We start from the raw sequence: 15,769 nt of genomic DNA, 5'->3' as shown, positions 1-15,769 counted from the left end.
ATAAGGCTATTTTATTTTGATAATTTGAGTTGTCATCTAGATCCACCTTTGAGGCTATATTCACTAATATGTTAAAGGATACTACTATCTCGTGGTAGAGAGTCACTTTAGTCCCTTTTACCACTAAAGTTTGTGTTTATAGAATTTTGTATGTGGCAACGAACTTAAGAATATGGTTATCAAATTTTGTCATTAGGTTATTTTGACAAAGATTTGTATTTTTCCATATTACAGCAACAAAAGCTTTTGTATGAATATTTAAGCTTTAGTTGATAAAGAAAATTTAGAGTATTTTTGTTTAAAGAAATGCAACTCCATCATTGCGTATCCGCTCATTAAGAATTTTCACAAATGTTTTACGAGCATAATGCTCATATAGATGTGAAAATTATGGTATGTCAATTGAGTGAGAGTTTGTGTTTTCTTAAATTAGACATGTTGTTTTTCTTTTCTGCATAATAAAGAAGATGATTTATTTTGTTACTCTGAATGATTTTCTTTCTAAATGTAGTTTAACATAAAGCTAGAAAGCATAAATTTGGATCTCTTTAAAGAATAAAGTTGAACCAGTTGAGAATAGACATGTTTAGATCACATTACATGTAATTCTCATGTTGCTCTTCCACATTTGATCCATGTCATTGAGTATATTTGGTGTGGTGATCATTGAAGGTTGAGTCGTGATTATACATGTGACAACAGCCGCTTTGATTTTTCATCGATATGCGAGATGGACTGGATTGTTATCAAATGGAAGTTTATTTTAATAGCATTGAGATGTGCACTAAAGAATAAATTAATATAATTGCTAATAAAGAAAATTGTTATCCAAGTGGGAGATTGTTGGAATTAATTTAATAATTAATTCATATGTGCGTAACAAATAAAAGAGTAATTATATTTGAGCTATTTAATGGGCATACAAGTGATCTTAATTATGGGCTCATGACTTCCCATTTAGTGGTGTGGCTTGCTAAGTAAAAACCAGCCAATTAATCGTATGGGATGATGGGAAACCCTATGATTAACCTATAAATATATGGTTATGGTCTCCAATACACTCTGCTTCTTGAGCCTCCTCTGCCCCATCAAACTATTTGGTCTGGGTTGCATAGTTGAGGAAGACCACAAACCACAACTTCTTGCAGATCATGGTCAATCTATCTAATGGTTTCACGTAATTATAATCCCTTTATAGATTTTGGTTTTCTTCCATGCTTAGATCATTAGTTTTGATTGTTCTGGAATTTTATGGCTTTTATTTTAGAATAATCATGAATTAGAGTTTATTTAATTTTTCCAACAGTTTGGATTCAAAAAAATCATTTTATTATAAAAACCAGACCTTTTAAATCCATTTTTAAAGTTCAAGAAGAAGAGTAGTCTGTCTTCTACCTAACATGTCAAGAAATAAATGCACATTCTACCGAGCTTTGTTTGTATTGTACACAAAAATTTGTTCCATATATGCATTCATTTGTAAATGTAAATAAAAATCCACAAGTCTTGCTCTGTGGAGATGTTTCTATCCTTACCAACCAAGATTGTTTATGAAAGTCGTTCAGAGATGGTTAAATAGAATTGCAGCTAGCTAAGGTTATAGCTTGAAGATGGAAAAAGTAATAAATATGGAATGAACGGAATGCTCTTATTAATGAAGAAACATGCTTGTTATGCTAAGTTCAATTTTTAAACCAAAATCTAGTTGTTTGATAAATTATTTAGGGGCGGTTGCTTTAACAAATAATAATAATAATAATAATAATAGAGAATTACAAAATTAGCAACTTACATTCTAATTTTGCAAAAGTAGCATATTTTGCATTAGTCCAGCCCATGCAAGAGTCGAATTTACCATAAGCCCAAGCCCAACACAATTATTTCTTTGGTTTTGATTTTTTTTTTTCATCCTACATAAATTGGATTTTTTATATACCATTGATTTACCATATTCAATTATTGATATACATTATTGATATACCTTTGTTGATACACCAATTATAAACGGTATATACCATTGATGTACTTTATTTAATATTAATATACCTTATTGATGAATATTAATATACTTTATTGATGTCCTTCTGATGTATCTTATTCGCATACACAATTTATAACTGATATATCTTAATGTACTCCATACTAGACATATCAATTATAAATCATATACCTTAAGGTATCGATTGTAATTGATATACCATGATGTATTGCAGCTAAGATATACAAGTTATAACATATATATTTACTCTAATGCACTTTATAGTAGGTAAATTAGTTACAACTGATATATCTTCATGTGCTCTATACTGAATATGAGCTATAACTGATATACCTCCTTGTTTTGCAACTAAGGTACACCAGTTAAATATTTTATATCAAAAAATGTCACTAGCTTTTCAAAATTTCAAATATAGCAAAATATTTGAATTTTTATTTTCGGAAGTTTTATTATTCTGATATTACTCGTATGATATCAGATATATATTTAATGTATATGTGTATCTAATATAAATCCAATATATATCTGTATCTTATATACATCGAATAAATATCTGATATATACATCTGATGTACCTTTGATTTACTTCTGATATACCTCTGATGTACTCCTAGAAGTAGTATTTGATATACATGGTCATTGTTATGCCTAATTATATCACAATTAACTACCAATACAAATGATATACGTCATCGTTTAATAGGTGCAAATTTACAACTTCTACGATTTTCACCAACACGCTAACAACGGCTGCATTTTGTGTTCTTTCTCACCTCATTAATTGAAGGTATCCTCTATTTTTTCGGCCTTCTTACTTGACTATTAACGATTGGAGGTAATAGATTAATATCGATCTCTATAAAACTTCAATCACAATGGTTACCAACATCGAAGCTTTAATCATTATAAGTGGGGACATTTTACTAGCTAAATATAGTACTCACACACATGATTATGAATACAAATGAAGCCCACAAATAACAGCAAGTGCATGAGCTCGACTGATTTCATTCAAATTCCAAACAAAACAACTCCAACTTTTAAAATCCAACTTTTAAAAAAATTTATCAACTTTATCAACTAATTGATATTCAACACTATTGATCAACCTGAATTGACCAAAAAGATATATATATATATATATAAAATATGGACTAAAAAATGATTATAAATCAATAATATAACACAATTACTATTAAGTTTCGTGATTTATCAAACTATTTACCGTTAGCCAAACACACTGATGAGATCCATGGATTGTATTTTGCTCACCATGGAATACATCAAAGTATATCAGTTATAGCTTATATACCTAGTCTGGAGTATATCAAGGTATATCAGTTATAGTTGATATACCTTGTATAGAGTACATCAAGGTATATGATCTGCTGGTATATCAATGAACGATAAATAATCTGAGTGTAAAATTAGAATAATAAAAATCCAAAAATAACAATTCAAATAATTTGACATATTTACAAAATCATAAAATGGTTCAATATTTGTAAACATGGGAAACAATTTCTACCTATTGAAAATACCCATCTCAGGTTCATCATGGTCTTAGATCAAAATAGGCCTTTGATATTTTTTATGGATTTCAATTGAAAAGACTTAAATTCAAATAAATTCGTATCTCTCGAGTTTATTTGAAAATATATAGGGTGTAACTTTTTTGAGTTATTTTATTTAGGGCGAACTTGAGACATGATTAAAAAAAATAGCAAAATAACAACCATGTTTTGGTTTTTACTCATATGAGTGTGTGATATACTATTGATATGTATATCTAATATAGATGCGATATACAGCGTCTGAAACTACTGATATGAGTGTATATAGTATGATTTACATATAAGGCCATTAGAAAAATTAAGCACCTCGAGTAAATTAAAGCTCATTGAAACTTGAGCTCGTGACTTAAGTGTTGACATTCTAACATCTCACCAATGTGCCACCACCTTAGGATGTAAGCCATGTTCTTTTTTAAAATACAAAATTTTCTATTTATGAATTTTGTTTAAAAACAAAACTCTAAACGAAATCCTCGAACTTGGGTTTGTATATTAAAAGCCAAACATCTTACCACTATGTCAACACTCTTAGATGTAAATATTGTACTCTTTTACAAAAACAAAAGTTTTAATTTATTTTTTAAACTAAAAAAAAAACCTACGAATTTTGTTAAATTAAAACAATTTTTTTTTATGTACTTTGACATTAAAAAGATTTTTTCAAGAAAACCTTTTATTTCTAATTAAAAAAAAATCAATTTTACTTAAAACAAATTGTTAAGATCTTTTCTAAAATGATACTCATCATTTAAAAAAAAAGATTTCATTCCCCTAACAACTTATTGTAAATTACAAATGTTACAAGATAAGATTTTATTTTAAAACAATTTTCTTTAAATCATCTATTTTTTAAATCCCTGCAGCAGAAATTCTGTTTTTTAAAAAAAAAAATAAGAAAACAAAATTAACAACTTTGAATGGAAATTTTAAATAATCCAATTTATTTCTAAACAAGATTTAGTTTATAAAAACTCTTATTATTTTTTTTTAACTTAAAAAACTTTAATGCAAAATCTTTTATTTAAATGAAATAAACTTTTTGTTTACTTTATTTAAAAATTATTTTATTTTACTTTAAGAAAAATTATCTACATCATTTTTCAAAACTTATTTTAAAAAGTTTATTTTCTTTAAAAGGAATTTTTTTTTGTTAAAAAGAAATTTTTTTTTTATTATTAAAAGAAATGTAGGGGTATACTGTGGAAAGATTTTTACCACGATGTCCTTCGTCGTGTTAGAGTGGGTCGCTGAACTCTTCGTCGTCGTCGGTCTATCACCAGAGGATGGTCTCAAGGCAGCAATGGAGGTCGTGAGGTGTGCACCGGAGTCTTGTTGTGTGTTGGTTCTTTTGAATCGCCTTTAGAGACTAAGGGAAAAAATAAAAAATAAAAGATAAAAAATTTTCTTTACCCAAATCATTTTTCTGTGTGCTCTCTGTTTTTTTTTTCTCCTCCACTCTGTGTGTTGTGTGCCCTTTAAATATACCAAAAAAATAACACTAACATGCGTGAGTCAAGTAAAACCAGAGAAAAAGAGGGAAGGGAAAGCGTTTGGTTTTGACGAAGGAAAAATAGGAGGAAAAACCAAATGTTTATTTTTAACCAAAACAGAATCTAAATTTTTTTAATTAAAACCCCTTTCTTTAAAACAAAATTATATAAATAAAATAAAATGTTTTTATTTCTTTTATTTTAATATTAAATCAAATTCTTTAAAACAAAATCTATTTTTTTTTAATTTAATTTAAACTTTAGCCTATAACCAATAATAAAGTAATCCTATAGTATTTAATAAAATAAAAATTAAATAATTAAAAATAAAACTAAAATGAAGCTCGGACCAAATACGGTGTCTACAGAGCCCACGAGATGCACTGATATTCAATCTAAATGGGAACTTTGTAAGATTTGGATTGAGAGAGTTTAACTTGATTACAAGTTTAATCCGTTTTAATGAATACCCTAGTATTGACCAGATTCAAGTGTACATCAGATGTATATCAGGGATATATTAGATGTTTACCGGGAGTATATCAAAGATACATCGAGTGTACATCAGATATAGATTGGATGTATATCAAATACAGATATACATCATTATATAGATTACATATATATCAGATACAGATATACATCATATGTATATCAGATACAAATATAGATTATCAGATATAGATTGGATTTATATCAAATATCATAAGGGTAAAATTGGAATAATAAAAATTCCGAAAATAAAAATTCAAATATTTTGCTATATTTTAAAATCTGAAAAACTGGTGACATTTAGTGAAATACATAAAATATTTTTGCTACCCACTATCATTACCATTTTATTCAATTGATCTCCTTACAATTTAACTTCATTTTTTTAGCTAGAATTTATTGTTGAAAAGTTTCCTAAAATTAAGCATCTGTATAGTATTTTTGTTTTAGGATGTTTTATTTATTTATTTCACAGTATTATCTCTATGTGTGGTTCATGAAGTTTCCCCACTGTGTTTGGCAATATCCTTCAAATTATGGCATGTGAACATTTTTGCAATATAACAATTTGTCTCATCATTATTACAAATTACCATAGTCTATTTTAAAGAGGACTAAACCACCCGCCAACCAAAAAAAACTTAACAAATATAACAATACATGGTTGGAACACAAGACCTCCTACTATGATATATGATTTTAAACATGATTAAACCACCATGATTAAACCACCAATAAGCCCAAAACTCAAGCTGATTCATTAAGAAAATTTTAATCATTTATAGGATATCTCTAACCGTCTAAACTAAAAAATTTAATAGTAAAGATTTAGAAACCAAGATATAAACTTATTCATTAGATTGTTCTTTCTTTCGGCATTACACACCAACTTGTTCCATCTATCCCTCATAAACACACGATGAAGGTAGACAATTATTAGAAAACATATCTTACAAACACACTAAAGATAGATATTTATTAAGAAACATAACTTCCAACAGCTTAACCCTCGTAGTAAGAGCAGTTTCAAGGCAGTGATTAGTTTTACTCCTTAGCCACACTCGCTGAATAACTCCATGAATTCCATACGAAATATTCATTGCATGTAACGACATTGAATGGGCAGTCTATGAGAATCTGTCCATTCTTGCTGAAACACAAACTTATTTCATGCAACTGCATGTTACCAGTTCTGTAGTTGTTGTTGCAGCGAAGGGCTGGCCACTTTCCCGTTGCACTATAAATTGCATTTTGGACAACTGTTTTTGTGTATTGTTGTCCATTGGGGTAGATACCATATTGATACAGAATAGATTGCAGATCGTAATTGGTATATACCCATAGTCCAAAATTGAAGTAGTGGAATTGGTTCAGATACGCGCTCGAACAAGTCCCGTGCTTTGTCCACTCGTAGCTCCAAAACTGCGGGTTTTGTCCGGTTATCACGTTTGGCCAGTCTTGGTCTAACCTAGCTTGAATCGTCAATATCTGAATTTCAAAACAAAAACATTTAGATTGATAAACATCCCACGTTAAAAAGATTAGGGGACCTAACGAGATTTATAAGATATATGAACGACTACCATTCTGGCATCATAGGGCGGAGTACCAGAACACGTTGGAAGATATCCTGACGATAGGCTAGGCCAAACACCATGGACACTATATCTATCTTCTGGAGGTTGCACGCATACAGTTTTTAGAGTTGCACTGCTACAAGTGGCCGGTTGCCATTGAAGCACGACTTGGTAGTAATCGAATTCGTTCACGCCCTCTGAGCTTGAAATCGCTAGAAACATACTCAAAACCAATAAAATTTCTCTCTTTCCCATTTCTTTTTCTTTGGTACCTTTGGTTGTGAGATCTCAATTGGTATCACGCATCTACTGAACTAGTGCTATTTATAGCATTATGATACCAACTTTTTTTCACATGCATCACAATGGTTGAATCACCATAAACGGTAAATTATGTTTGTTCGAGCATAGAATATCTGTCCAAACGATTGAATGAATATCCTCGTGAATAGTGAAACATGTGAAACATGCAAGACAGAGAGTGAGCACTTCGATACTCAAATAATTAGTACAAGTCGAAAATAGGTGTAGTAGCACCCTCTCAAGTTTCACGCTTCACGAAGAGATTCATTGGATCCTTTGGCCACAATTCTTTGCTCAAACAAAGTTGTTTATTTGTAAAATAATAAAGTAGGAAATTAAACCAGAGTTAGAGAGCTTTACTTGGTTATATGAGTTAAATACACTAGATAATATTCTTGCATATTTAGGTAGGTCATCATTTTATTTTTAAACAGAGAAAAAATAAATTTAAAATAATAAAACTTTTAATTATTCTAAAAAACTAGGTCATTCTAAAAATAGGATGACTAATAGTAATTATTAAAAAAAAAAAATCAAAGACAATTACCCGAGCCATATTTTTGCATAATTTATTTATTCATTTGAAAAAGACATTAAGTAGTTTGAAATGGCCATTTAGAAAAAATATTTTCATAATTTAAATTTTTAGTATGTTATTGGTATGAGATATTTTGGGTTAAACGAGAAGAAAGCCATGAAGGCTTATTAAAAAGTTTACAATATCATACCATTATGAAAATATTTGACTGTTGGGTTGTTCCAAGAGGCTGGTTATGACTTTTCCAAGATAAGACTCCTTCCCATCTATCTTGACCAGGAAGAGGGGGAGGTCCTTGCGGAAGCCCTGTCCATCTAATTTATTTTGGGGGATCCCTCATATTTAGGATTCCTGGCATCCCAGACTCGTAACAGACGGGTAGGAACAATAAGAGGGTTAGTAGTCTCTGTTGTTGCAGGTCCTTCTCCTTCCTCTGAGACGACCATTTTGTTTTTACTGCGACACGAAATCATGAAGGAGCTAAAATAAATTAGAAAAAGAGCGGTACCTAGCTGTTGAGAGCGTCTATTGTCTTTGTTGAACATTTAAAATCATTAATTTTTTTTCCAAACCCTCGAGACATAGATAATGAATGAAATAAAATTGAAAATAAATAAATAAAATCATTCTTAATTTGATTATGTTAAGAAGTGACCTATCATAAATACACTTATTTTCTCCATTCAAAATAAGATCAGTTGGAGGGTGCATAGGCACGCAAAGAAGATAGATTGGAGAAGACGAAAACGAGATGACATTGATGAGAAAAGAATATAGATCAATCGGTCCTCTTATAACAAAGAAATAAGAGATAGTGATAGAAAATCTCAACAACCACAAAGATTATACTAGTTCACCCAAATCTTGACACTATGTCTAGTCTTCTGCAAAAGAGCAGGTTCTACTATATTCGGAATATTACAATGGAGATCTCACTCAATTTATCACTATACAATAACTATCTTGCTTCAAAGTACCCTTAACAATGGCTACTTAGGATTACACAATTGAAAACACCTACACTAAATCCACGGTTTACAGTCTTCTTTTCACACATTGCCCACAACCACTCAAGCCTCCTCTATTTAGATTTTGTACCAATGAAACCTTAACCAAAGGAAACTATTTATAAGAGTCAAATATCATAAACCTTATAAGAAAACAATACTGTAATCTTTATAAGACTATAATATCATACTCCTTGTAGGAATTGGTAGTATTATTTAAAATCATTTTCCTTGCAGGACGCGAGTCATCTGCTTTGGCTCCATTATCCCAACAGACTTCGCTTCGGGTTCTTCCTCCTCTCTACCTTTCTTTTAGGCCCCATTTACTCATCAAGAATTGTAATGGGAATGAATTGGAATCAAAATAAATTGGAATGAAATAAATCGGAATAGGAGTGTTATTCATTTGATGTTGTTTGCCATAAATTTTATGGAATCGTAATCATAATTCTAGTATACCCCTTTCCCCTTTTTAGTTAACTAGTAAAAAACACGTGCGTTGCACGTAAAATCTTGTAGTTCTAAATTAAAGTAAAATAAATAGTATTTTTTAAGTTTATAATATTATCATTTTAAAGAAAGAGAGTGATTATATATAAATATAAATTCAAGGTATGATATTATTGTAATAAAAGAAGATGATGAAATATTAGCATGGAAAGTAAGTACAATTTTGAAGTGTAAGAAAGATGAAAAAGCACCAACGTGCAATTCTTTTTTTTTAATGAATGAACGTTCTTAATTTACCTCTAATTTTCTTGATTATAAATTATTATATTACATTTTATCTTTGTTAAATTGTGTGACGTTAAATCATTAAGTTTGCTCATTCTAGAATGAAAAAGAAAGGTATGAGTGAGAGAAAGAGTAAATCCTAAAAGGTCCAACCTGATATTGAGAGGGATAAAAATTGTTTGTTTGCCATAACTTTGTAAAAATAATTACAACATTTCACATATATAAATCAAAAGCATGAGTTTAAAAAATAAATAAATAAAAATCAAACTCATAAGCATTCTTATTATCCAAATTATGAGATCAATAATCGAATTTTGCTTTATCTCGATTCTATAGACCACCATCTCGACACATCGTACTCTAGAATTTCTTTCAATCTGAACAATGATAAATTTGGGGAAAGTGAACTGATGCCATCAACTCAGTGGAAAATTTGGTTTATCTTCACTATCAATTCTCCTCTCGATCACCCAATGTGCATTGTTGTTTTCGTTACTAAAGCAAGAGAGTAATCTTCATACCTTCACACCACTTGGAAAATTTTCCACTTTGTTCCATCCACCACCTTTTGATTTTTGGTTGGCATGATAAAGAGAGGACACATATTTATATATGGATTGGAAGGGGATTAGGAAGATGAAAAGATTGGGAGAGGGTATGTGATAATTGGAAGGGGGTTAGGAAGATGAAATGATTGGGAGAGGGTATGTGGTAGATGAAAGGAGTTAAAAAAAAATCAATGAGAAAGATAAAAGTTAATGAAAGAATAATTAAGGGAGATAAGATTAGTAAGAGAAAATAGGGGAATGTAGATGGATGGGATCATGACGGGGAGAAGAGATAAATTGAGAGAGAGAAAGTTTGTATTTAAATGACACAATTGTCATCAAAAGAAAAGTGAAGAGAGTTATAATGAGAGGGCAAAAATGGTATATAGAAGTTTCTGCTCATACCACATTTTATATATATATACTGTAGATTAGAAATACATGTTAATCTTTTTTTTAATTATGAAAATAATACATTTAATTTAATTTAATACTATATTATTGATAGTAAATATTTTCTTATTATAACGATTTATTTAATATTAATAAATAATAAATAATTTAAATAAAGTTACATCAAATAAAATACTTTTTTATTAGAATAATCATCATTTAATATAACATATCATTAAATTTTATTATTTAATATTTAAAAATAATAATCTCTATTTTAAAAAATGTATTGATATTAATTAATATAAATTTATAATATATATAATAAAATTTCATACACTAGCAAATGGAAGTATAAACCAAGAAGAAATTATAAAATTATAAAAAAATTAATTAAAAATTATATGGGTCTAATAATATATGAGAGAGAAATGACAAAAGTTATGAAATAATTATAATAAATATGTGGGGCTCACATAATAATGAATGAGATTATAAAGTTTGAGGTGAGACGACCCACCTTTGATTCAATTGTTAAAATTTAATAAACAGAAAGGAATGAAAGTTTTCATTACGATTCCTTGATGATTCATGTAAATGAGACCTTAGTGCGATTGTATTTTTGATACCATGTTAAACTAATCACGTGCTGCAGAGGGTTGATGGATCATATTTAATTTTATAATTTATTGCTTTAGAGTTCCAAATTATTCCTCAATCGTGATTCCTGAATATATTAAGATTTCCAAATTGAAATTGAAATTGAAATTAGAGATTAAGCCTAATTTTATTGCGAGGGATAGTTAGATAATTGCAATTCCTTCAAAACACGAGAAAGTATAACTTTTAAATTATTTTGAAAAAAAAAGGTATAACTTTAAATTAACTAACATGATTTTATAACTCAATTACGTGAAATAAAATCTCTAGAAGCAGTTTTACTTTTTTATCTTTTTAGTTTGAATAGTCAAAATCTTTTTAATTTTAATATATTGAAATAAAGTTAGGGTCAATAACCTACAAGACAACAACTATTTTTTCATCCTTTATATTAAAATTTGACACCGTACACTTACGGTATTGCAGATCGCAAACACTAAATCAGAGATATAATTAAAAATTTAAAACTATAGGGACCAAATTGAAACCAACCCTAATTCATAGATTAAATTGAAAATTTTGAAATTATAGAAACTAAAATTGAAACTATTTCATATCCATTAGAACCAAATTTGAAATTATCTAAAATGTAATTTTCTTTTCGTGCCTCTTTACTTCATCTAGTCAATTTGAATCTTTGATCGCATTCTAACTTTTTATGTACCTAGCAGCACGTTCCTAGATGTCACAGTACTAGAGTCACATCTTACCTACAAATTTAAAAGATAATCAACACTCCCAAACAATATATATTTTATATAATTCTTCTCCCGATAAATTTTTTAATAGATCAAGCAACATCACTTAAAATTATTTCTTCAACAGACTGATTTATGATGTGGCAAACAACGACATTTAACGAGATTGTCTCATCAAAATACGATTTGTTAACAATAATATTCGTAAAAATAGTTTTAAATAAAATATATTTTTGTAAAATTATATTAAAATAATAATACATTTTAATCATACATTTAGGGCGAGATGTGACGAGAACTCACGTTTATAAAAGGCTTAAAATGGGGAAACAAATGAAAGATTCCTTATCCTTGAGGACCATTGCTTCCATAAATCAAGTATTCTAATAAATGAAGTTAAAAGACAAAGTATATATTTTTTCTATCATATCCGATGGCCTATTTTTGTCTTCATCCCACTCGTTTAGTTTTCTTAGACTTGAGGCCAAAACTACAACTCATGCAAAAATTATGGCCTATTTTTTTTGTCTTCATCCCGCCGGATTGTTTTTTTTGTACAACATGTAAAAGTGAGAGTTTCAACACACGATTTTTTTGGGTGGTATACACCTTAAAAAATTGAGATAGACCCATGTTAGATTCACACCCGATTTATGATAAGGAATCAATATAAAGGCTGATAAAATCTAAACAATGCATTAAAAATAGAAAAGTTCTCCCAAACAACAAGTTTAGAAGAGAAATCAAATAAAAAACATGGAAGAGTAAAGTTTGATAAAGGCTACATCAATACCCTAGAATTGTGTATTTAGCTCATGCTACAACTAAGATAACAACCATCATCTCAATGTTCCTAACAAGATAAAAGAAATGGGATGAAAGTTAATCTTGAACACTCTCGCGAGTCTTCGATCTTCATGTGGTCCGATTTGCTTTTCAGGGTCCCAAAATTTCTTCTACTATATCAGTCTGCAATGTTTTCTCTCTCTCAAAAAACATCTTCCCCCCATTGCTTAGGTTAAAGGATGATTTAAAAACGCAAAATCTATCCGTAGTGCCTAGGCATCCAATTTCGAAAAATGGGCGTCCAAACGTGCATTTGTAAAATTATTGTCTCCACTTTGGGTGCCTCTAGGCGACCATTTTGTTGTGCGCTTCAATATCGTGCCGCCTAGGCGCCTAACATGTAGTAAAATTGACTCGTTTTTCTCATGAATTGCTCTTTTTTTTCCTTTCATTTTATTAAATCAACTCATAAAAAATAAAGAAGAGGAAAAAAAAAGAATAAACCAGCAATGAAAACCCAAAAAAGTAAAAAAAAAAAAAAAAACTATCAAATAAGTAAAAAACACCCCAAGTTACTAATCCAAAAAATGACTTATCACATAACTGTTTTGTTTTTGTTTTCTTATTTTGTAAAATTAAACTTAGGTTGATTTAGATAGTAGTTACGTGGAGGCCGACAAATTATGTTATGTAAATATAGTAAAAACGTCATTTAAGTTAGTTAGGGTGATAAGAATGTGTAGATGTACCGAGCATATGTAATTAAGTTCGAATGACGATAATATCGTTGCAATACATCTCATTTAATTCATTAAATCTATTTTGTATCTATCGATTTTAAAGATAAATATGTCAACATGAGCTTAGCTCAACGGTAATTAGCACCTATCTCTAATTAAGGGATCATGAGTTTGAAACGCCACCTCTACTTCTTGTTGTACTAACAACAGTCTTATGGATGAATCTAATAATAATAATAATTATTATTATTATTATTATTATTTTGAATTATTTAGTATAACTTTGATTATATATAAATTATTAACATGGGATTGATAACTTTGTAATTCAAAATTGAGTGTTAGATGAAATGGAAGTATTGAACATTCATGTTGATGTTATATATTTGCCAAACTATCACGAGTTTGAGTTATTAAGAGCTTATTTAGTAACATTTTTGTTTATTTTTCTTATTTTCAGGTTGTGATAAACATAAGTGTCTGATCATTGGTTTTTTCCTCGTTTTTCTTTTCTATGAAACATTTAAAAAAAATGTAAACAATATTTGGGAACGACAAAATCAAGTTTCTTTTTTTTATTTAATTCTTTTTCCTAAATATAAATAAAATAATTATTTTATCTGTTGACATATAAAATGTATAATTAATATTAAAAAATTAAAAACATACAAGATTTGAATGTTAGATTAAAAATTTTATATTCCATACAAAGTTTATCTATTTCTAATTTAAAATTGTAGAGTAAGAGAAACCGGAGTGGTAACTAAACATGTCTATATTTCTTTAAAAAAAAAAAACAGAGCGAAAAAGAGATTATTAAATGCAATTCTTGTAAGTCACTTGGAGAAGAAAGAGGCAACTTTACATTGAGGGGCATATATATATATATATACTGTTGATGCGTGGATTTCAGTCCTCCAGTTCACTACCTCGCATCCACCAAACTTGTTGATCCGGGACTAGTACCTGCAAAACCAAATCGAATTAAACCAGTGTGACTCTAGTCACACGGGCTCCGATGCTTAAGTTAGCAAGAGAATAACGTAAATGTAGTCAACTTTCTTCGATCCCCTTACCTCTAAGGCTGGATCAATACTTATAGCGTGAAGTTGTTCCAGAATCTTCCGTAGCTAACCCTAATTCACCGTTGCAGGGCCTGGGCGACATCGTCGATCGAAGATGGGGGATCACTGGCTGGGCCGTGGGCCGAGCACGGCTCGAGACCGAGCCCCGGGTCGAGGCCGAGCACAGCTCAGGACCGAGCCCCGGGTCGGGACCGAGCACCGGGTCGGGACCGAGCACTGAGCCGGGACCGAGCACCGGGCCGAGACCGAGCACCGGGCCGGGACCGAGCCCTTCGTGGCTCAGTGGGCTTCCCTCCGGTCGCTTTCCTCGTTCTCTGCCCCGGCGTTAGGTCATTCTTTGGGCCGGCCCGTTATGTCACGGGCCGGTCTTCCCCAATCAGACTTCAACTCCTTGTCTCGTTTCGGGTCATTTTTGTTCTCCATAACAATGGCCCCCACTCTCAAAACAGAAGATGAATAATTGTGTAAAGATCTTTGTTTTGAGAGTACTTGTCGCTTTGTCGTTACCACGAGATCATTGTATATCAGTGGCTAAAAATGGGAAGGTTGCTAACGCACAGGGCTTCTACCAAAAGCTTTTGATCCAATTTTGGATCTTAGTGCTTGGTTCCTGCCACTGGTTTTGTGCCTTGAACTTGTCGATACTATTCATGAATTGGAAGTTTTTCCAATTTTCGTTGACCATAATCAAATCTCCTGAGCCTGGTTTTATTCTCATCTGAGTTTAAACCATTTACTTTTGGCCTTGGGATCTAACTTTAACATAAATAATGTCGATACCTTTGGGTTTCTAACCTATTTCGCTTTTGCCCATGTTTTATACCTCAGGGTTTACTCTCGGGTTTCTAACCCACTTGGCTTTTGCCAATGGCCTTTATACCCTGAGTTTAGTCAGTACCCTTAGGTTTCTTACATATTTGGCTTCTGCCGGTTTTTTACCCCAAGTTAAATCAACACCCTCGGGTTTTTAACCTATTTTGGCTTTTGCAATATGATTTTCCACCCGTGGGTTTCGTTGATCAGTTAGGCTTGCCTGTTTTCTGTTTTAACCTTGCTGGGCCCGTACGCATGCCTTTCTTAGCACCTCGGGATTCTTTTCCCTGGTTTCACTGATTGGCTTTCAGCTTATCGGCCTGCTTCT

At 30.7% G+C, this 15,769-nt stretch overlaps 1 protein-coding gene across 1 annotated transcript; it reads right to left on the bottom strand.

Moving 5' to 3' along the window:
• Positions 1-6,382: 6,382 nt before the first annotated feature.
• LOC111025395 (ribonuclease MC-like) lies at positions 6,383-7,721 on the bottom strand. The gene is made up of 2 exons (XM_022303247.2): positions 7,139-7,721; positions 6,383-7,043 (listed from the first exon to the last, which is right to left on the bottom strand). The coding sequence occupies exons 1-2, from the start codon at positions 7,385-7,387 to the stop codon at positions 6,600-6,602; spliced, it is 693 nt and encodes a 230-aa protein (XP_022158939.1). The 5' UTR covers positions 7,388-7,721; the 3' UTR covers positions 6,383-6,599.
• Between the last annotated feature and the right edge of the window lie 8,048 nt (positions 7,722-15,769).

The sequence above is a fragment of the Momordica charantia genome (genome assembly GCF_013281855.1).
Source record: "Momordica charantia cultivar OHB3-1 chromosome 8 unlocalized genomic scaffold, Mcharantia_2.0 BLBB01000008.1, whole genome shotgun sequence".
In the NCBI taxonomy this organism is placed as follows: Eukaryota; Viridiplantae; Streptophyta; class Magnoliopsida; order Cucurbitales; family Cucurbitaceae; genus Momordica; species Momordica charantia.
The sequence above is the reverse complement of the archived record's forward strand: the minus strand, read 5'-3'. Positions and strand labels throughout refer to the sequence as shown.